The sequence below is a fragment of the Entelurus aequoreus genome, linkage group LG16, assembly GCF_033978785.1.
Source record: "Entelurus aequoreus isolate RoL-2023_Sb linkage group LG16, RoL_Eaeq_v1.1, whole genome shotgun sequence".
NCBI lineage: Eukaryota > Metazoa > Chordata > Actinopteri > Syngnathiformes > Syngnathidae > Entelurus > Entelurus aequoreus.
The window spans coordinates 49,796,763-49,817,392 of NC_084746.1; the positions used below are offsets into that span (position 1 = coordinate 49,796,763).

Genomic DNA, 20,630 nt, shown 5'->3' on the forward strand with positions numbered 1-20,630 from the left:
TTTCTTTCTGTTATTAATATTCTGGTTCCTACATTATATATCAATATATATCAATACAGTCTGCAAGGGATACAGTCCGTAAGCACACATGATTGTGCGTGCTGCTGGTCCACTAATAGTACTAACCTTTAACAGTTAATGTTACTCATTTTCATTAATTACTAGTTTCTATGTGACTGTTTTTATATTGTTTTACTTTCTTTATTTTATAAATTTTTTTGAAAAGTACCTTATCTTCACCATACCTGGTTGTCCAAATTAGACATAATAATGTGTTAATTCCACGACTGTATATATCGGTTGATATCGGTATCGGTTGATATCGGTATCGGTAATTAAAGAGTTGGACAATGTCGGATATCGGCAAAAAGCCATTATCGGACATCCCTATAGAAAATTCCTATAAACACACTCCGCAACATTGTGGACAGCCTTCCCTGAAGAGTTGAAGCTGTAATAGCTGCAAAAGGTGGACCGACGTCATATTGAACCCTATGGGTTAGGAATGGGATGGCACTTCAAGTTCATATGTGAGTCAAGGTGACCAAATACTTTTGTCAATATAGTGTATATTGTAGACATGGTACATAGGAGGTGCACAGGCCATTTAATATGATCTTAATATGGTACATTAGCGGTATGTAGGCCATTAAATATGATCACATTTATTCGATTAGTTGTTGCAGCCCTAATATATATATATATATATATATATATATATATATATATATATATATATATATATATATATATATATATATATATATATATATATATATATATATATAGCTAGAATTCACTGAAAGTCAAGTATTTATTTTATTTATAATTCGGAGGTCTCTAGGTTGGCAAGTATGATGCTAATACCGGTATACCGTACAACCCTATTGCGCACATACGATTGTTTACATGTATTTTGGGTGCCAATGTCAGCTGTGAGTCACTAAATCGGAATCAGGCATTTGGAATTGCGGTGTAATTCCAAGGAAAAGTGGTTGCATTAGTTGGAGGAGGTTCTGACATTAATGAAGAATTTCCTAGTTTGGCAGCTATAATTGTCTTTTTGGGTAGGGGGGGGGGGGGGGGGGAGATTCCTGCGTTTTGCTGCATTTATCTGTTTCTTGACCATTTCCTGCATTTCGAGTCAATGCCTTCCTTATCTAAAGTTTCTAAATCTGGTATTCATCCCCCTGACACCCTTTTCCTTTTGGCAGTACAGCGTAAACAAGAAGCCCTCCTTCACACGGAGGCCGTTATCCTCCCCTTGCCCTCTCCCTCCAGAAAGGTTTCTATCATTTCCTCTCCACACGTCAGCCAACTACACCGTTAGAGCGGAACACAGAGTCCCGTATGACGGAGGGAAGCCTGGCGAGCTCAGGTCATTGACTGGTCACTCCGCCTCAGAGTCATCCGTCTTTGTTGTATGTGCTGACTGCACACGTGGAGGCTGACTGTACAGTATTTACAAATAGTTTTTTGGGCTGATGTGTTAACCGACCAAGACATGGGTGGAGCTGGCTAGAGGAGAAGGCGGGGACGTCTTATCATGTTGGAACTGTCACTTTTTTCGTTTCATTTTCCTGCGATTGTGCCGAGCAACGACTCCACCCATCAGCGGGGCTTAAGGAGGCTTACGCTTGCCATTACAATTTTTTTTTCATATCTTTCTTTGTTTTGTTTCGCCTGTGTTTGTGACACTTACTTAGGGATGACCTTTGCCAAGCAGTAAGAAATTTGCTGTTTGCTCCTCCCACTGCCGATTCTCTTCCTCGCATCTCATCCAAACTTAACCTCTTGACATTCTTGCTGTGTGAGCTCATTTCAGATAATAATACCTGGGCGTAGAGGGGTTTGCAGATGTTCTGTTTTGGAAATACTGTGAGACTAGAGATGTCCGATAATATCGGCCAGCCGATATTATCGGCCGATAAATGCTTTAAAATGTAATATCGGAAATTATCGGTATCGTTTTTTTAAATTATCGGTATCGTTTATTTTATTTTATTATTATTTTTTTTTAAATTACCGGTAAATCAACATAAAAAAACACAAGATACACTTACAATTAGTGCACCAACCCAAAAAACCTCCCTCCCCCATTTACACTCATTCACACAAAAGGGTTGTTTCCTTCTGTTATTAATATTCTGGTTCCTACATTATATATCAATATATATCAATACAGTCTGCAAGGGATACAGTCCGTAAGCACACATGATTGTGCCTGCTGCTGGTCCACTAATAGTACTAACCTTTAACAGTTAATTTTACTAATTTTCATTAATTACTAGTTTCTATGTAACTGATTTTATATTGTTTTACTTTCTTTTTTATTCAATAAAATGTTTTTAATTTGTTTATCTTATTTTATTTTATTAATTAAAAAAAAAAGGACCTTATCTTCACCATACCTGGTTGTCCAAATTAGGCATAATAATGTGTTAATTCCACAACTGTATATATCAGTATCGGTATCGGTTGATATCGGTATCGGTAATTAAAGAGTTGGACAATATCGGAATATCGGATATCGGCAAAAAGCCATTATCGGACATCCCTATGTGAGACACTTAGGTTTATCTCGACGTGCCCTCTGACTGCACTGCAAAAAGTCAGTGTTCAAAAACAAGAAAAAAAAAATACAAAAATGAGGGGTATTTTATTTGAACTAAGCAAAATTATCTGCCAATAGAACAAGAAAATTTGGCTTGTCAAGACTTTCCAAAACAAGTAAAATTAGCTAACTTCAATGAACCCAAAAATACCTTAAAATAAGTATATTCTCACTAATAACAAGTGCACTTTTCTTGGTAGAAAAAAGAAAGAGACCTTTTTGTTCATTATGTTGAAAAATATTCTTAAATGAAGTAAATGCTAGTGCCATTATGTTGACATAATGATATGCGCTCGGCATTACATTTCTTGAAACCAGCAAACTTACACTAAAAACTCATTTATTGTTCTTAATGGAAAGGCAACAAGGGAAGCGCTTGTTACTCTCGGGGTCTCCTAGCCGCTCAGGCAAATCATATGGTCTAAAAATGTATTTTTCCATCGACAACATGACATAATCACGCCAAGTGCATGCTCTTTCAGTCAATTAGTGCGCATATATACAGCCCGGCCCCCGGCCAAAACATTTTTTATTGTAATTTTGAAGAATTCATCTGAATGTGCATGAACTATTTCTGTTCAAAATTGTTAGAAATGTCACATGTTAAATGTTTAAATATTAATTGTCAGTTTACTGTACTGTGCCAACTGTACTACTACATGAGTACGTATTTTCTATTGTTTCATTGAAAATAAAACAGCAAAGTCCATTTGGCTGTCATCTGTTTTAATCATGAGACAAAATTGTGTCAAAGCCATGATTTTTTTTTTTCATGCTTGAAATAAGAAATTCCATCCATCCACCCATTTACTACCGCTTATCCCTTTTGGGGTCGCGGGGGGTCGCTGGAGCCTATCTCAGCTGCATTCGGGCGGTAGGCGGGGTACACCCTGGACAAGTCGCCACCTCATCGCAGGAAATAAGAAATTATTACTTTTAAAAAAGTAGTTTTATACTTGTGAGTGTTGATGACACAGCTTTGCAACAGTTGATATTCTAGTTTCAAGCATGTTTTACTCAATATAGCTCATCAAATCTCAGCAACAAACTGTAATATCTTACTGAGATCATTTAGGACCAAAACCCCTTAAAACAAGTAAACACTCTTAACATAAAATCTGCTTAGTGAGAAGAATTATTTTATCAGACAGAAAATAAGCAAATATCACCCTTATTTTAAATATATTTCATCTTACTTAGATTTCAGTTTTTGCAGTGTGGTCGACATAACTGAAATTAAAACCAAAACTAACCAATTATTTACGTTACATTTACACTGACTAGGAAAATGGGTGATAATAAATGATTAGTTAATAAAGGATGCTTTTATTTTGAAGAGTTTTCCTAGTTTTCATAGGCCCCTTTGAGCCTCAAATTTCGAGAAAAGCAGTCAACCATGTATGTTGACATCAACTCACTGTAAGCGGGCACTTTTAAATAATTATAGTAACTACAAAATTCCCACGTAAATTTTGATGGGCCTGGATACCTCTGGCCTAGAGTTGAAACAATTAAAATGAGTTAAAATGCTAGCATAGAAATGTTAGCATGTTTACGTTAACATAACACAGAAAAAGTTTGTATACTTTTAAGATGGCATCAAGAACCAAAAGCCACGATTTTTAAGTTGTAATGAAAAAAATTAGCGTCTTACTCACACTTTCAGCGAAGTGTAGGACTGAATCTTAAGTGTCACACTCAGAGCTGAATTACGACATTACTATGTACCGTAAACGGAATTTTAGGTGACGTCATTTCTGTGTCCATAGAAATGACCAATCACGGAAGGGAATCCCTTGTCTAAGAATAAAGAAATATCTTACAAATATTTAAGTGGACAATGGGAGTGTATATTTTCACAATAAACTACAAAGTAATACAAAACAAACAAACAATATTGGCAATGAATCAAAAATAAATGTTTCCTTTTATTGTTGCACCTTTCCTGCTTCCTGCTCCCAGACCGTAACAAAGAGGCAGGGGAGACACTTCTCCAGGATGTATGCTCGGGGCAACACCCTTCACTTTACCCGGCAGTGGGTCTCCACAGCGGACGACTTTAGAGTGAATGATGAGTCCGGCGATTAGTTGCAAATCTTGCTTTATTGATTGCTTGCACACAGCCAATCCAACACAAAACAAACTAGTCCCCGCTCGCACTCACAATACCGCTCCCTCTCTTCTCTCGCCCACACACTCACTGACGTCACTCACCTCACATGCTGTCACCTATTAAAGGGTCACACACACACACATATGCTACTCTCATAACATTTTCTTTCCAATTCATTAATTAGGCAACTAATTTGAAACTGGTGTGGGTGGCTCTATATATACTAGTCCACTGCAGCCACATGCAGAAATCAACAAGGAATCGAAAATTATTAAATCTGTGACAAAAATAATACCTGCTCTGTCTAAACGATACCGTTTGATCAGCTGCTCGTCATCAAACAAAGATGAACGTTCGCGCCCGTCTCTCGCCTCAGTGCCATCCCCTGCTGGCAACTCCTAACCACTTAAGACACCTCTGAAGGTCTCTTAAATATCGTGGAGAGTAGGAGTGATTCTTAGACTTAAGAACGTTGATAAAAAGCATTTATTCTTAAGTTTGAGAGTAGGACTAAATTTCGCAAATTTTCAGGACTTAAGTGTAAAATGGCACTCTAAGAAGCTTGATAAGTACGGCCCCTGGTCTGTGTAAGTCAAAAATCCAATAATCAATTGTTTAAAGAAAAAAAATGAGCGACATTTGTTAATTACACAGAGTAACTGCATTGCATCTCTCAAGATAATCTCCTAATGGAGTTTTCGGGCTTTCCTGGCAGCCTCCGAACATTTTCATTAGATCATTTTGGGGGGTTGGGGCGAAGCACTTTTGCTCTTAAATGATTTCCTCAGGCTGGAGGCTTTGTCGTGATCAATCATTGTTGCTAGTTCGACTCCCTGAGAGGCTTGACTTGGAGCGTGTATTTGGGTCGGAGTTGTGGTGCTCCTTCTAGCACACGTTTGCTTGTGTTTGGTAAATTTGTTTGATGAAAGTCATCAAACAATTCCTTGAAGCAGCTGCTCATTTCATCCATGTTCAACTTCGGTCAGTGTTTTTGTTTGTTTCATTGTGTGTCTTTACTACAATCTTTCTCTAAATCTAGATGTTTCTTTGTGTAATATACACCCGTTACAATGTTGACCTGAATTGACACCATATCCTTGATTGATTGATTGATTGAGACTTTTATTAGTAGGTTGCACAGTGAAGTACATATTCCGTACAATTGACCACTAAATGGTAACACCCGAATAAGTTTTTCAACTTGTTTAAGTCGGGGTCCACTTAAATTGATTCATGATACAGATATATACTATCATATATACTATCATCATAATACAGTCATCACACAAGATAATCACATTGAATTATTTACATTATTTACAATCAGGGGTGTGGAGGGGGGGGGGGGATATGGACATCAAGTAGTGGACATAGAGAGAGAGAGAGAGAGAGAGAGAGAGAGAGAGAGAGAGAGAAAGAGAGAGAGAGAGAGAGAGAGAGAGAGAGATCAGAAGGCATAAGAAAAAGAAAAAGTATCTGCATTTGATTGTTTACATTTGATTATGAGCAATCTGGGGAGGGTGTTAGTTTAGGGTTGTAGCTGCCTGGAGGTGAACTTTTATTGCGGTTTTGAAGGAGGATAGAGATGCCCTTTCTTTTATACCTGTTGGGAGCGCATTCCACATTGATGTGGCATAGAAAGATAATGAGTTAAGACCTTTGTTGGTTCGGAATCTGGGTTTAACGTGGTTAGTGGAGCTCCCCCTGGTGTTGTGGTTATGGCGGTCATTTACGTTAAGGAAGTAGTTTGACATGTACTTCGGTATCAGGGAGGTGTAGCGGATTTTATAGACTAGGCTCAGTGCAAGTTGTTTAACTCTGTCCTCCACCTTGAGCCAGCCCACTTTAGAGAAGTGGGTAGGAGTGAGGTGGGATCTGGGGTGGAGGTCTAGAAGTAACCTGACTAGCTTGTTCTGAGATGTTTGGAGTTTAGATTTGAGGGTTTTGGAGGTGCTAGGGTACCAGGAGGTGCATGCGTAATCGAAAAAGGGTTGAACGAGAGTTCCCGCCAGAATCCTCAAGGTGCTTTTGTTGACCAGAGAGGAAATTCTGTAGAGAAATCTCGTTCGTTGGTTAACCTTTTTGATTACCTTGGTTGCCATTTTATCACAGGAAAGGTTAGCCTCTAGAATGGAACCTACGTAGGTGACCTCATCTTTCCTGGTGATAACAATGTCACCTACTTTTATGGTGAAGTCATTGACTTTCTTAAGTTTGATGTGGGACCCAAACAGGATGGATTCTGTTTTACCCAAGTGTATGGATAGCATATACAAACATGTGTGTCATCTGTTTGAACAAATAAATGCTTCCCTCAAATAGAAGCCTTCTTTCTCGCAGTCCATGCAAGGCAAACACAGACAATATCAAATTAGTGTTAGTCAGAGGTCCACACAGCCCTCATCCATCTGGAGAGCAGTAACTTCCACGTCCGCTTGCTCTTCCTGGACTTCACAGACCCATCCCACAGACACTAGTGTAGAAGCTGGACACAGTAGGGCTGAGTTCCTCATTGGGGAAATGGGTCCTGGACTTCCTGATCAACAGACCGACAGACTGTCAGGCTCCACAACACTGTCTCCTCTTCCATCTCTCTTAGCAGCACTGGCTGCCTCCAGGGATGTGTGCTGAGCCCCCTCCACTTCCCACTACTAACCTATAACTGCACTGCAAAACACCCCAGCTGTCACAGTGTGAAGCACAGCAGTAGTGGGAGGCATCCCGGACAATGATGAGTTCGAGTACATCGAATAGGTAGAACACTTGGTGGATGGTTGCAAAAGCAACAACCTTTGCATCAATTTAAAACACACCAAAGAGATAGTGGTGGACATCAGTAAGGTACACTCTGAAGCAGCTTTGGAAGTGGTCTCCAGCTTGAGGCCCCCGTTTACACTAAGCCGGATAAGGTTATCTAGGGTAAATCACACCTAACCTTATCCGTGGCCACACACAACAATGCCATCGTTGAAGACCCCTACCTCCCTCTGTCCACCGACCGAGTACGCACGCGCGGAAAATGAGCACGTCAGTCATCTCCAGTGTTGCTTTGTGTGCAAGTTTTTACCGAAACCGCTTTATTATGAAGCTGGCTGTGGTGTGTTCTTTCTGACATCACTTCCTGTGTGGGCGAGGTCTTTCTGGCGTCTCTTCCTCTCCGAACTCACTTTGTAAATGATCAATGAGTCCATACAAGGCTAAGTGCCGGATATTCAAGAATTACACGACTGACTTACCCGTGTAAAAATTTGTCCGAGGAGGGGGTCCTCAAACGATGGTTTAGTGTGGCTTAAACGGGGATTAGGCTAAATAATTATTCGTTTAAGGGGTTAAACGACTTAGTGTAGACATGGCCTCAATATCTTGAGGTTGATCTATCCAGAGAGTTCACGTGGAGCCAGAACACTTCCTGTCTGCTCAAGAAGCCACACCGGTGTCTCTACTTCCTCAGGAAGCTGTGGCGTGTTGGACAAGGGCGTTCCATCATTAGAAGCTTCTACATATGTGGTGGAGAGCACCCTCAGCACCAGCACAATGGTGTAGCACAGCAGCTGTACGGCTGAAAAGAGGAAGACACGGCAGAGGTTGGTAAAAGCTGCTAAAAGATGGTGGGGAGCAGCCTTCTTCCCACCACAGATATCATCCACAGATGCAGAAAGTGGGCTCTCTGCATCACCACGGGTCGCACCCACCCTGCACACCCTCTCTTTGATCACACCTCTATGACAGGAGGCTGCGAAGCATCCGGAGTTGGACCACGATACAGAGGAACAACTTATTTCCAGAAGCTGTTAGACTCTAATGGTGCTCTGTAGCTATGGATACCAATCTCCCCCACCCGCATCCCTTCCATCGGTGCTACTGGGAAATGTAGTTAAGCTAAGTAGCTTCACTAAATGTACAGTCGTGGTCAAAAGTTGACATACACTTGTAAAGAACATAATGTCATGGCTGTCTTGAGTTTCCAATAACTTCTACAACTCTTATTTTTTTGTAATAGAGTGATTGGAGCTCATACTTGTTAGACACAAAAAACATTCATGAAGTTTGGTTCTTTTATGAATTTATTAATGGTCTTCTGAAAATGTGAGCAAATCTGCTGGGTCAAAAGTATACATACAGCAATGTTAATATTTGGTTACATGTCCCTTGGCAAGTTTCACTACAATAAGGCGCTTTTGGTAGCCATCCACAAGCTTCTGGTTGAATTTTTGACCACTCCTCTTGACAAAATTGGTGCAGTTCTGCTAAATTTAATGGTTTTCTGACATGGACTTGTTTCTTCAGCATTGTCCACACGTTTAAATCAGGACTTTGGGAAGGCCATTCTAAAACCTTCCTTCTAGCCTGATTTAGCCATTCCTTTACCACTTTTGACGTGTGTTTGGTGTTATTGGCCTGTTGGAACACCCAACTGCGCCCAAGACCCAACCTTCGGGCTGATGATTTTAGGTTGTTCTGAAGAATTTGGAGGTAATCCTCTTTTTTCCATTGTCCCATTTAAAGCACCAGTTTCATTGGCAGCAAAACAGGCCCAGAGCATAATACTACCACCACCATGTTTGACGGTAGGAATTATGTTCCTGGGATTAAAGGCTTCTGGGGCAAGCTTCTGGTTGAATTTTTTATCACTCCTCTTGACAAAATTGGTGCAGTTCTGCTAAATTTGTTGGTTTTCTGACATGGACGTGTTTTTTTCAGCAGTCCACACGTTCTCAATGGGGTTTAAGTCAGGACTTTGGGAAGGCCATTCTAAAACCTTAATTCTAGCCTGATTTAGCCATTCCTTTACCACTTTTGACGTGTGTTTGGGGTCATTGTCCTGTTGGAACACCCAACTGCGCCCAAGACCCAACCTGATGATCTTAGGTTGTCCTGAAGAATTTGGAGGTAATCCTCCTTTTTCATTGTCCCATTTACTCTCTGTAAAGCACCAGTTCCATTGGCATGTCGTAGAATTTCTGACCTTTTGACCTATATTTCTTGTCTTTTAAGAATGTCCGCTCATTTTCAATTCTCTTGTATTTTGTGCCATTGAATGGACCAGTTGTGGGACAAAAGTGAATATTAAGTCGTGCCAACCTGTCTACAGAATGTGTTGACTGTCTAAAGGATTCGAGTTGTTATGGAACAGATAGGGAAACAACAAGACATTGACGCATTTAGATAACAAACAATGACGCACAAGAGACATATAAAAAATGGCAGAAGACCGGAACTCGACAGTGATTTTGGCTTGTGTGTGTCTTGTTTGCTCCGGAGTAACATGTGGTCTGTCTGCACGGCCAACTTAATTCAACCTGCACTTCTGATAATGGGTAAATAAATTTGTTGTACTAAACTACTTTTGTTGCCTGTTTAAGCTTCGGACAATCCACTACAGCAGCAAAACAGGCCCAGAGCATAATACTACCACCACCATGCTTGACGGTAGGAATTGGTGTTCCTGGGATTAAAGGCCTCACCTTTTCTCCTCCAAACATATTGCTGGGTATTGTGGCCAAACATCTACATTTTTGTTTTCTTCTGACCACAGAACTTTCCTCCAGAAGGTCTTATCTTTGTCCATGTGATGTCAGATGAAACACAAATGTAGCTGTTTACTCTATCACAAAAAAATAAGAGTTGTAGAAATGATTGGAAACTCAAGACAGCCATGACATTATGTTCTTTGCAAGTGTATGTAATATTTTGACCGCGGCTGTAGCTTGTTACTGCCCATCGCTGCTAGCCACTCGTTCTAAAACAAATAAAATATGTACTTTTTAAGTGTGTCATGTGTAGTCTCCTGAGTGTTGTCACATGCTCCATAAAGCACAAACTTCAAGCAGTTCACCTCCCAATTAGTCGCTAAATAAACCGAGCAGACCTTCCTCACCAAGGAGGCATAAATATGTTGCTACTGCTGTGTTTGGTCTGGCCGCACAACAAAGGCTGTTTGTCTCGGCCTCCTGAATAGCTGGAAACGTCCCGCTGCTGCGGAGTGACGTTCAGGAACACTTCAACCAGTCGGAACGCAGGGTGCAGGAAAGATGGCGTTCTTATGCCGGCGTATTTAACATCTGCTTCAACTCCAAAATGTTTAATATTGTGCTGTACTACATCACACTAAGAGATGATTCTTATAATACTTTGATTATAACAGCATGTTGTTAAGTGAATAGCTCTCTGACCCAGTGGTGTGCCTAAGAAAGTGTCCGGTTTTTTATTTGATGCAAACACTCATTGGTTGCCATATCTGAAATACATTTCTCAACACATTGACAAATTATCCTGACTATGCGGTTTGCTCCTACCAATACTACATAAGCCTACTAAACATTTTTGCATCTCCCCATCCAGGTTCTGCATGGGAGAGATCCATAAGGCAAATTGGATTTGAGAGGTAAGAAAGACTTTTTGCAACAACTCAAATCAAAAACAGCGATATTACAGTAGCGTTAACATGAGGCTGGTCGTATGTTAAAGCACTATTATTTCCATCTTTTTAAGTGTGTCTAAAGTTAGGGCGTGTTTGGTTTATCCGAGCAGATTCCTGTCAGAGTTGAGCAATCTATTTTCAAGAATTGCAAGACCGACTGACGCCTGATGACCGAGAGAGTCAGCATAAAGGGAATTATTGCGCAATGCAGATGTGATGACATTTGATCTTAGCTTTTAGCACAGCAACATCCTTGGATTTATTGGGATAAAATAATTGGTATACTAGCCGTATACCACAAGTTGGAATGCATAAAAAAAGAAAGACATACACTGCAACAACTGAAATCTAAGTAAGATGAAATATCTCAAATAAGGGTGATATTTGCTTATTTTCTGTCTGATAAGATAATTCTTCTCACGAAGCAGATTTTATGTTAGAGGGTTTTACTTGTTTTAAGGGTTTTGGTCCTAAATGATCTCAGTAAGATATTACAGCTTGTTGCTGAGATTTGATGAGCTATATTGAGTAAAACATGCTTGAAACTAGAATATCAACTGTTGCAAAGCTGTGTCATCAACACTCACAAGTATAAAACTACTTTTTTAAAGTAATAATGTCTTATTTCAAGCATAAAAAAAAAATCATGACTTTGACACAATTGTGTCTCATAATTAAACAGATGACAGCCAAATGGACTTTGCTGTTTTATGTTCGATGAAACAATAGAAAATACGTACTCATATAGTAGTACAGTTGTTATTAGTGAGAATATACTTACTTTAATTAGGGATGTCCGATAATGGCTTTTTGCCGATATCCGATATTCCGATATTGTCCAACTCTTTAATTATCGATACCGATATCAACCGATACCGATATCAACCGATATATGCAGTCGCTGAATTAACACATTATTATGCCTAATTTGGACAACCATGTATGGTGAAGATAAGGTACTTTTTTTTTTTTAAATAATAAAATAAGATAACTAAATTAAAAACATTTTCTTGAATAAAAAAGAAAGTACAACAATATAAAAACAGTTACATAGAAACTAGTAATGAATGAAAATGAGTAAAATTAACTGTTAAAGGTTAGTACTATTAGTGGACCAGCAGCACGCACAATCATGTGTGCTTACGGACTGTATCCCTTGCAGACTGTATTGATATATATTTATATATAATGTAGGAACCAGAATATTGATAACAGAAAAAAAAGGGGGGAGGGAGGTTTTTTGGGTTGGTGCACTAATTGTAAGTGTATCTTGTGTTTTTTATGTTGATTTAATAAAAAATAAAAAAAATAAAAAACCCGATACAGATAATAAAAAAACCGATACGATCATTTCCGATATTACATTTTAACGCATTTATCGGCCGATAATATCGGCATGCCGATATTATCGGACATCCCTAATTTTAATGTATTTTTGGGTTCACATAGGTTAGCTAATTTTACTTGTTTTGGAAAGTCTTGACAAGCCAAATTTTCTTGTTCTATTGGCAGATAATTTTGCTTAGTTCAAGTAAAATACCCCTCATTTTCGTATTTTTTTCTTGTTTTTGAACGCTGACTTTTTGCAGTGTATATGTTCTTGTCTTACATAAGGATTGTGAATGATAGGCAAAAAAAATGCAGTTACCCTTTAAGGAACTTCACACCATATCTTTTTCATACTTATATATTCAGCTTACTTTACATGCAAAATTGTGTTCATTTCCTGTGTAAAAAAAAAAAAAAGGAAAATAAAATATTGTTTAAGTTAAAATAGAATATCAAAAAGCAAAATGGCCGTGGAAAATGACAATGAATTAAGAAATTTTTTTTGAAAAAAAAAGAAAATAATGTAACTTAAAAAAAAAGAGTAATACAATAAGATTACACAGGTGATAATAAATAGAAACTGGATAGAATGGAATAAGTGAATATATTAAAATAAAGACAAGTTAAACAGACATTAGGAATGAATGTATAAATACTGCAGTAAAATTTTGGACTGAATCACACAATTATAAGTAGGGATGTCCGATAATGGCTTTTTGCCGATATCCGATATTCCGATATTGTCCAACTCGTTAATTACCGATACCGATATCAACCGATACCGATATCAACCGATATATGCAGTCGTGGAATTAACACATTATTATGCCTAATTTGGACAACCAGGTATGGTGAAGATAAGGTACTTTTTAAAAAAAAAAGTAAAATAAGATAAATAAATTAAAAACATTTTCTTGAATAAAAAAGAAAGTACAACAATATAAAAACAGTTACATAGAAACTAGTAATGAATGAAAATGAGTAAATTTAACTGTTAAAGGTTAGTATTATTAGTGGAGCAGCAGCACGCACAATCATGTGTGCTTACGGACTGTATCCCTTGCAGACTGTATTGATATATGTTGATATATAATGTAGGAACCAGAATATTAATAACAGAAAGAAACAACCCTTTTGTGTGAATGAGTGTAAATGGGGGAGGGAGGTTTTTTGGGTTGGTGCACTAATTGTAAGTGTATCTTGTGTTTTTTATGTGGATTTAATAAAAAAAAAAAAAACGATACCGATAAAAAAAAACAACCGATACCGATCATTTCCGATACTACATTTTAACGCATATATCGGCCGATATTATCGGACATCTCTAATTATAAGCATTGTTGAAATAGGTGTCATCTATAGCATGTTATTATTGTAGTGTTGTTCTCGTCAGTTGATGAATTCACAACATGCAAAAAGGTTAAAAGAGACCTATGATGAGTTTCGTCTTTTTAGACTTATTGTTAGAATATTGGATACTCGTGTTTAACAATGCCAAAGCATTAAATCTTAAAGGGGAACTGTACTTTTTATGGAATTTTGCCTATCGTTCTCAATCATTATGACAGACATGAAGATTATTTATTTATTTATTCATTTATTTTTTGCATTTTTGCGGTTTTTTCGTGTCGACCTCGCCATTTCCGGGTCTTAAATAGCTGTCAAAGTGTAACAACTTCTCGGAATACATCCTCAGACTTTTTCCGTCCAGGTGAGTTGCATGATTTATGATCGACAATAAACCTCCATGAAACGAGGAAACACCTCGCCAGTCGATCATGCAGTACCCAGGCTTGTGATCACTGCGCCGCCATAAATAGTTCCTTTGCGTTAGCGCTTATAATAACAATATCACTAATACTTGGTTAATAAAAGTCACGAAATGTAAATGGAGTTTTGTTGATGGGTTTTCAATGATTATTTATTGGATTTTATGGGCGAAATAGAGGACCTCCCATGGGTTCAGCTGTAAGTGGACATTTATATACGTTTATTTAAAATTCAAAATGCATTAAAAAAAATTAATCCGTCATGTCTTTCATAATGATTGTGAACGAAAAAGTGCAGTTCCCCTTTAACGTTCATGCATTTTGGAGTGAGCTTGCATGCAGCTTTGTATGCCTCTGTTCACGTAATTTGTCAGCTATAACACAAAGCTAAGATGTGGATGTTTTGTTCAGATAGTTTAGCACAGGGGTCACCAACCTTTTTGAAAGCAAGAGCTACTTCTTGGGTACTGATTAATGCGAAGGGCTACCAGTTTGATACACACTTAAATAAATTGCCAGAAATAGCCAATTTGCTCAATTTACCTTTAACTCTATGTTATTATTAATAATTAATGATATTTACACTTAATTGAACGGTTTAAAAGAGGAGAAAACACGAAAAAAAAAAAGACAATTAAATTTTGAAACATAGTTTATCTTCAATTTCGACTCTTTAAAATTCAAAATTCAACCGAAAAAAAGAAGAGAAAAACTAGCTAATTCGAATCTTTTTGAAAAAATTAAAAAAAGAATATATGGAACATCATTAGTAATTTTTCCTGATTAAGATTCATTTTAGAATTTTGATGACATGTTTTAAATAGGTTAAAATCCAATCTACACTTTGTTAGAATATATAACAAATTGGACCAAGCTATATTTCTAACAAAGACAAATCATTATTTCTTCTAGATTTTCCAGAACAAAAATTTTAAAAGAATTTCAAAAGACTTTGAAATAAGATTCAAATTTGATTCTACAGATTTTCTAGATTTGCCGGAATAATTTTTTTGAATTTTAAGTTTGAAGAAATATTTCACAAATATTCTTTGTCGAAAAAACAGAAGCTAAAATGAAGAATTAAATTAAAATGTATTTGTTATTCTTTACAATAAAAAAAATAAATTTACTTGAACATTGATTTAAATTGTCAGGAAAGAAGAGGAAGGAATTTAAAAGGTGAAAAGGTATATGTGTTTAAAAATCCCAAAACCATTTTTAAGGTTGTATTTTTTCTCTAAAATTGTCTTTCTGAAAGTTATAAGAAGCAAAGAAAACAAATTAATGAATTTATTTAAACAAGTGAAGACCAAGTCTTTAATATATTTTCTTGGATTTTCAAATTCTATTTGAGTTTTGTCTCTCTTAGGATTAAAAATGTCGGGCAAAGTGAGACCAGCTTGCTAGTAAATAAATACAATTTAAAAAATAGAGGCAGCTCACTGGTAAGTGCTGCTATTTGAGCTATTTTTAGAACAGGCCAGCGGGCTACTCATCTGGTCCTTACGGGCTACCAGGTGCCCGCGGGCACCGCGTTGGTGACCCCTGCTTTAGCATATGTTGACTTGCATTGTTTTTAGCATCGTTACTGTGGTCTCGTCGCATCCTTACATTTTTCTGTGTGCAGACCTTGCTGGAAAAATCTTGGGCGCACCTGATGTAGGATTACTGCTTCAGCTGTCAAATATCTATTAGATAAGAAGATGTTTATCGTTCGCAAAGTTTCCCCTATGCTAGAAATGCCACAATAACAGTAAACAGCACTTTGCCGTCTGTGGTCTAAAGGCTCCTGAGCTTGTCCCTCTGTGGACTCCTGATGAAGCCTAAACCCAGTTAGGCTGCCGCTGTGTCTGCCTCCTCATTGCGCCTTGATCCTATTATGTACGGGAATGTCCAAACTGGGACGGAATAAACCATTTTTTTACCGCATTCACCTTTAAATTGTTGGGGATCGTTGAAGACCACTTTTACAGATGTGACATTTTTTAATGTATATTCCACATTATTGTATGTTTTATGACATGAGTGTTAGAGGTTTTACTGCCGCTAATACTATGAGCATAATGATCAGTGTAAGTAGAGTCGTTAAATTGGATGTCGTCTTCTCTGCTGCTGATGCTTTCCTCTGTTTTCATGCATGAGAGGATGCACATTACGACTTAAGGCTTACCTGTTCAAATGTTTTCAATTGGATTTTTCAGTTGTTTGTCAGAGTCACTAATATGTTTCTTGCTTCTTGTCAACACTTTCATTAAAGGCCTACTGAAAGCCACTACTAGCGACCACGCAGTCTGATAGTTTATATATCAATGATGAAATCTTAACATTGCAACACATGCCAATACGGCCGGGTTAACTTATAAAGTGACATTTAAAACTTCCCGGGAAATATCCGGCTGAAACGTCGCGGTATGATGACGTATGCGCGTGACGAAGTCAGAGTAACGGAAGTTATGGTACCCCGTAGAATCCTATACAAAAAGCTCTGTTTTCATTTCATAATTCCACAGTATTCTGGACATCTTTTGCAATTTTTTTAATGAACAATGAAGGCTGCAAAGAAGACAGTTGTAGGTGGGATCGGTGTATTAGCAGCGGACTACAGCAACACAACCAGGAGGACTTTGTTGGAGCGCTAGCCGCGCTAGCCGCCGACCTCACCTTGACTTCCTACGTCTCCGGGCCGCCAAACGCATCGGGTGAAGTCCTTCGTCCTTCTGCCGATCGCTGGAACGCAGGTGAGCACGGGTGTTGATGAGCAGATGAGGGCTGGCCGGCGTAAGTGGAGAGCTAATGTTTTTAGCATAGCTCTGTGCGGTCTGGTTGCTAAGTTAGCTTCAATGGCGTCGTTAGCACAGCATTGTTAACCTTCGCCAGCCTGGAAAGCATTAACCGTGTATTTACATGTCCACGGTTTAATAGTATTGTTGATTTTCTATCTATCCTTCCAGTCAGGGGTTTATTTCTTTTGTTTCTATATGCAGTTAAAGCAAGATGCTATCACGTTAGCTCGTAGCTAAAGCATTTCGCCGATGTATTGTCGTGGAGATAAAAGGCACTGAATGTCCATTTCGGGTTCTCGACTCTCATTTTCAAGAGGATATAGTATCCCAGGTGGTTTAAAATACAAATCTGTGATCTACAATAGAAAAAGGAGAGTGTGGAATCCAATGAGCCAGCTTGTACCTAAGTTACGGTCAGAGCGAAAAAAGATACGTCCATCACTGCCTCTCAAGTCCTTCACTGTAACGTTCCTCATCTACGAATCTTTCATCCTCACTCAAATTAATGGGGTAATCGTCACTTTCTCGGTCCGAATCTCTCTCGCTCCATTGTAAACAACGGGGAATTGTGAGGAATACTAGCTCCTGTGACGTCACGCTACTTCCGCTACAGGCAAGGCTTTTTTTTAATCAGCGAGCAAAAGTTGCGAACTTTATCGTCGATTTTCTCTACTAAATCCTTTCAGCAAAAATATGGCAATATCGCGAAATGATCAAGTATGACACATAGAATGGATCTGCTATTCCGGTTTAAATTTAAAAAAATCATTTCAGTAGGCCTTTAAGCTTTGAACACAGCGTCTATTGTCTGGAAAACTGATCAAGTTTACAAGTTTGGGGAAAACCTGTAAGTCATTTTGGGACAGGTTTTTTTATTTATTTTTTTAGCCAGCGTGCAATCATGACACCTCGTAAAGATTGTCCTCACGCAACGCCAGTAAATCCCACTCAAGCATACCAAACGCACTGCTACTGGAGCTGCCATGGCAACACATTAGTTTCCTCTTCCGAAACAAACTTTTGGGTATGAGAGTATAACCGCAGCATCCAATCACTCAGTATTAAAATTATGACTGTCTGGAAACTCCACATTTTACACTGTAATTACTGTGTGTATGGGAGCTTGTGTATTCGTTTGTTTGCAGCAATGCATTTAAAGCAGCAGCCTTTATTTCATTAAAATGGCTGGTGCTGCTGCACATAAAAAGTAAAGAATTCAACACACATTTAATTTGAATAAGCGGAAAAATACAGACTCCCATGCATGCATGCACTGCAAAAAGTCAGTGTTCAAAAACAAGGGGAAAAAATACAAAAATTAGGGGTATTTTACTTGAACTAAGGAAAATTATCTGCCAATAGAACAAGAAAATTCGGCTTGTCAAGAATTTCCAAAACAAATAAAATTAGCTAACCTCAATGAACCCAAAAATACCTTAAAATACGTATATCCTCACTAACAAGTGCACTTTTCTTGACAGAAAAAAAAAAAAAGAGACCTTTTTTCTCAATATGTTGAAAAATATTCTTAAATCAAGTAAATGCTAGTGCCATTATCTTGACATAATGATATGCGCTCGGCATTACATTTCTTGAAACCAGCAAACTTACACTAAAAACTAGTTTATTGTTCTTAATGGAAAGGCAACAAGGCAAGCGCTTGTTACTCTCGGGGTCTCCTAGCCGCTCAGGCAAATCATATGGTCTAAAAATGCATTTTTCCATCGACAACATGACATCATCACGCAAAGTGCGTGCTCTTTCAGTCAATTAGTGCGCGAGGAATATATATATATATGTATATGTATATATATATATATGTATATATATATGTATATATATATATATGTATATATATATATGTATGTATGTATGTATGTATATATATATGTGTATATATATACATTCATTCATTTTTTCATTAATTTTTTATTTATCTCCATTGATGTGCATCTTTGATAGACAATTATACCACAATTATTCAGTGTATATATATATATATATATATATATATATATATATATATATATATATATATATATATATATATATATATATATATATATATATATACACTACCGTTCAAAAGTTTGGGGTCACATGGAAATGTCCTTATTTTTCAATGAAGATAACTTTAAACTAGTCTTAACTTGAAAGAAATACACTCTATACATTGCTAATGTGGTAAATGACTATTCTAGCTGCAAATGTCTGGTTTTTGGTGCAATATCTACATAGGTGTATAGAGGCCCATTTCCAGCAACTATCACTCCAGTGTTCTAATGGTACAATGTGTTTGCTCATTGGCTCAGAAGGCTAATTGATGATTAGAAAACCCTTGTGCAATCATGTTCACACATCTGAAAACAGTTTAGCTCGTTACAGAAGCTACAAAACTGACCTTTGAGCAGATTGAGTTTCTGGAGCATCACATTTGTGGGGTCAATTAAACGCTCAAAATGGCCAGAAAAAGAGAACTTTCATCTGAAACTCGACAGTCTATTCTTGTTCTTAGAAATGAAGGCTATTCCACAAAATTGTTTGGGTGACCCCAAACTTTTGAACGGTAGTGTATGTGTATATATATATATATATATATATATATATATATATATATATATATATATATATATATATATATATATATATATATATATATATATATATATATATATACACACACACACTGCCCGGCCCCCAGCCAAATTTTTTTTTATTGTAATTTTGAAGAATTTACCTGAATGTGCATGAACTATTTCTGTTCAAAATAGTTTGAAAAATCACATGTTAAACGTTTAATTAACTTTCCGTTTACTGTACTGTGCCGACTGTACTACTATAAGAGTACATCTTTTCTCTTGTTTCTTTGAAAATAAAACCGCAAAGTCCATTTCGCTGTCATCTGTTTTAAATATGAGACACAATTGTGTCAAAGTCATGATTTTTTTTTGTTCATGCTTGAAATAAGACATTATTACTTTGAAAAAGCAGTTTTATACTTGTGAGTGTTGATGACACAGCTTTGCAACAGTTGATATTCTACTTTCAAGCATGTTTTACTCAATATAGCTCATCAAATCTTAGCAACAAGCTGTAATATCTTACTGAGATCATTTAGGACCAAAACCCTTAAAACAAGTAAAACACTCTAACATACAATCTGCTTAGTGAGAAGAATTATCTTATCAGACAGAAAATAAGCAAATATCACCCTTATTTGAGATATTTAATCTTACTTAGATTTCAGTTTTTGCAGTGTGTGAGAAGGTATTGTTCTCTTAAAGATATGATGGCCGCAATAAAGTCTGAACACCCAATCAGAGTTTTCGAATGCATTGTGTTTTAATGTAGTCCTGTTGTTTGTTTCCAGTGTGATTGATGCTGACGCCGGGAACGGTATCCGAGTGTTCATCCCAGACATCGGTATGTTCATGGTGGGCTTGGCCATCTGGATGCTGTGTCGCAGTTTGGTCCAAAAGAGGCCGCCTGAGGACATGGCGCAGGATAACGCCGACTTCGAAGCAGAGGAACAAGTGTGTTGCTATTTACTTTATTTACTATAAATACTAAGGGTGTGCATCTCTACCTTATATGGCGATCC

At 37.6% G+C, this 20,630-nt stretch overlaps 1 protein-coding gene across 1 annotated transcript in view; it reads left to right on the forward strand.

Moving 5' to 3' along the window:
• Positions 1-11,075: 11,075 nt before the first annotated feature.
• Positions 11,076-20,630, forward strand: part of LOC133631222 (piezo-type mechanosensitive ion channel component 2-like) — a 39,152-nt gene continuing 29,597 nt past the window's right edge. Inside the window, exons 1-2 of the mRNA XM_062023381.1 lie at positions 11,076-11,112; positions 20,400-20,562. Of these exons, the coding sequence (XP_061879365.1) occupies positions 20,455-20,562 (108 nt within the window). The 5' untranslated portion in view covers positions 11,076-11,112; positions 20,400-20,454. The remainder of the gene's footprint in view (positions 11,113-20,399; positions 20,563-20,630) is intronic.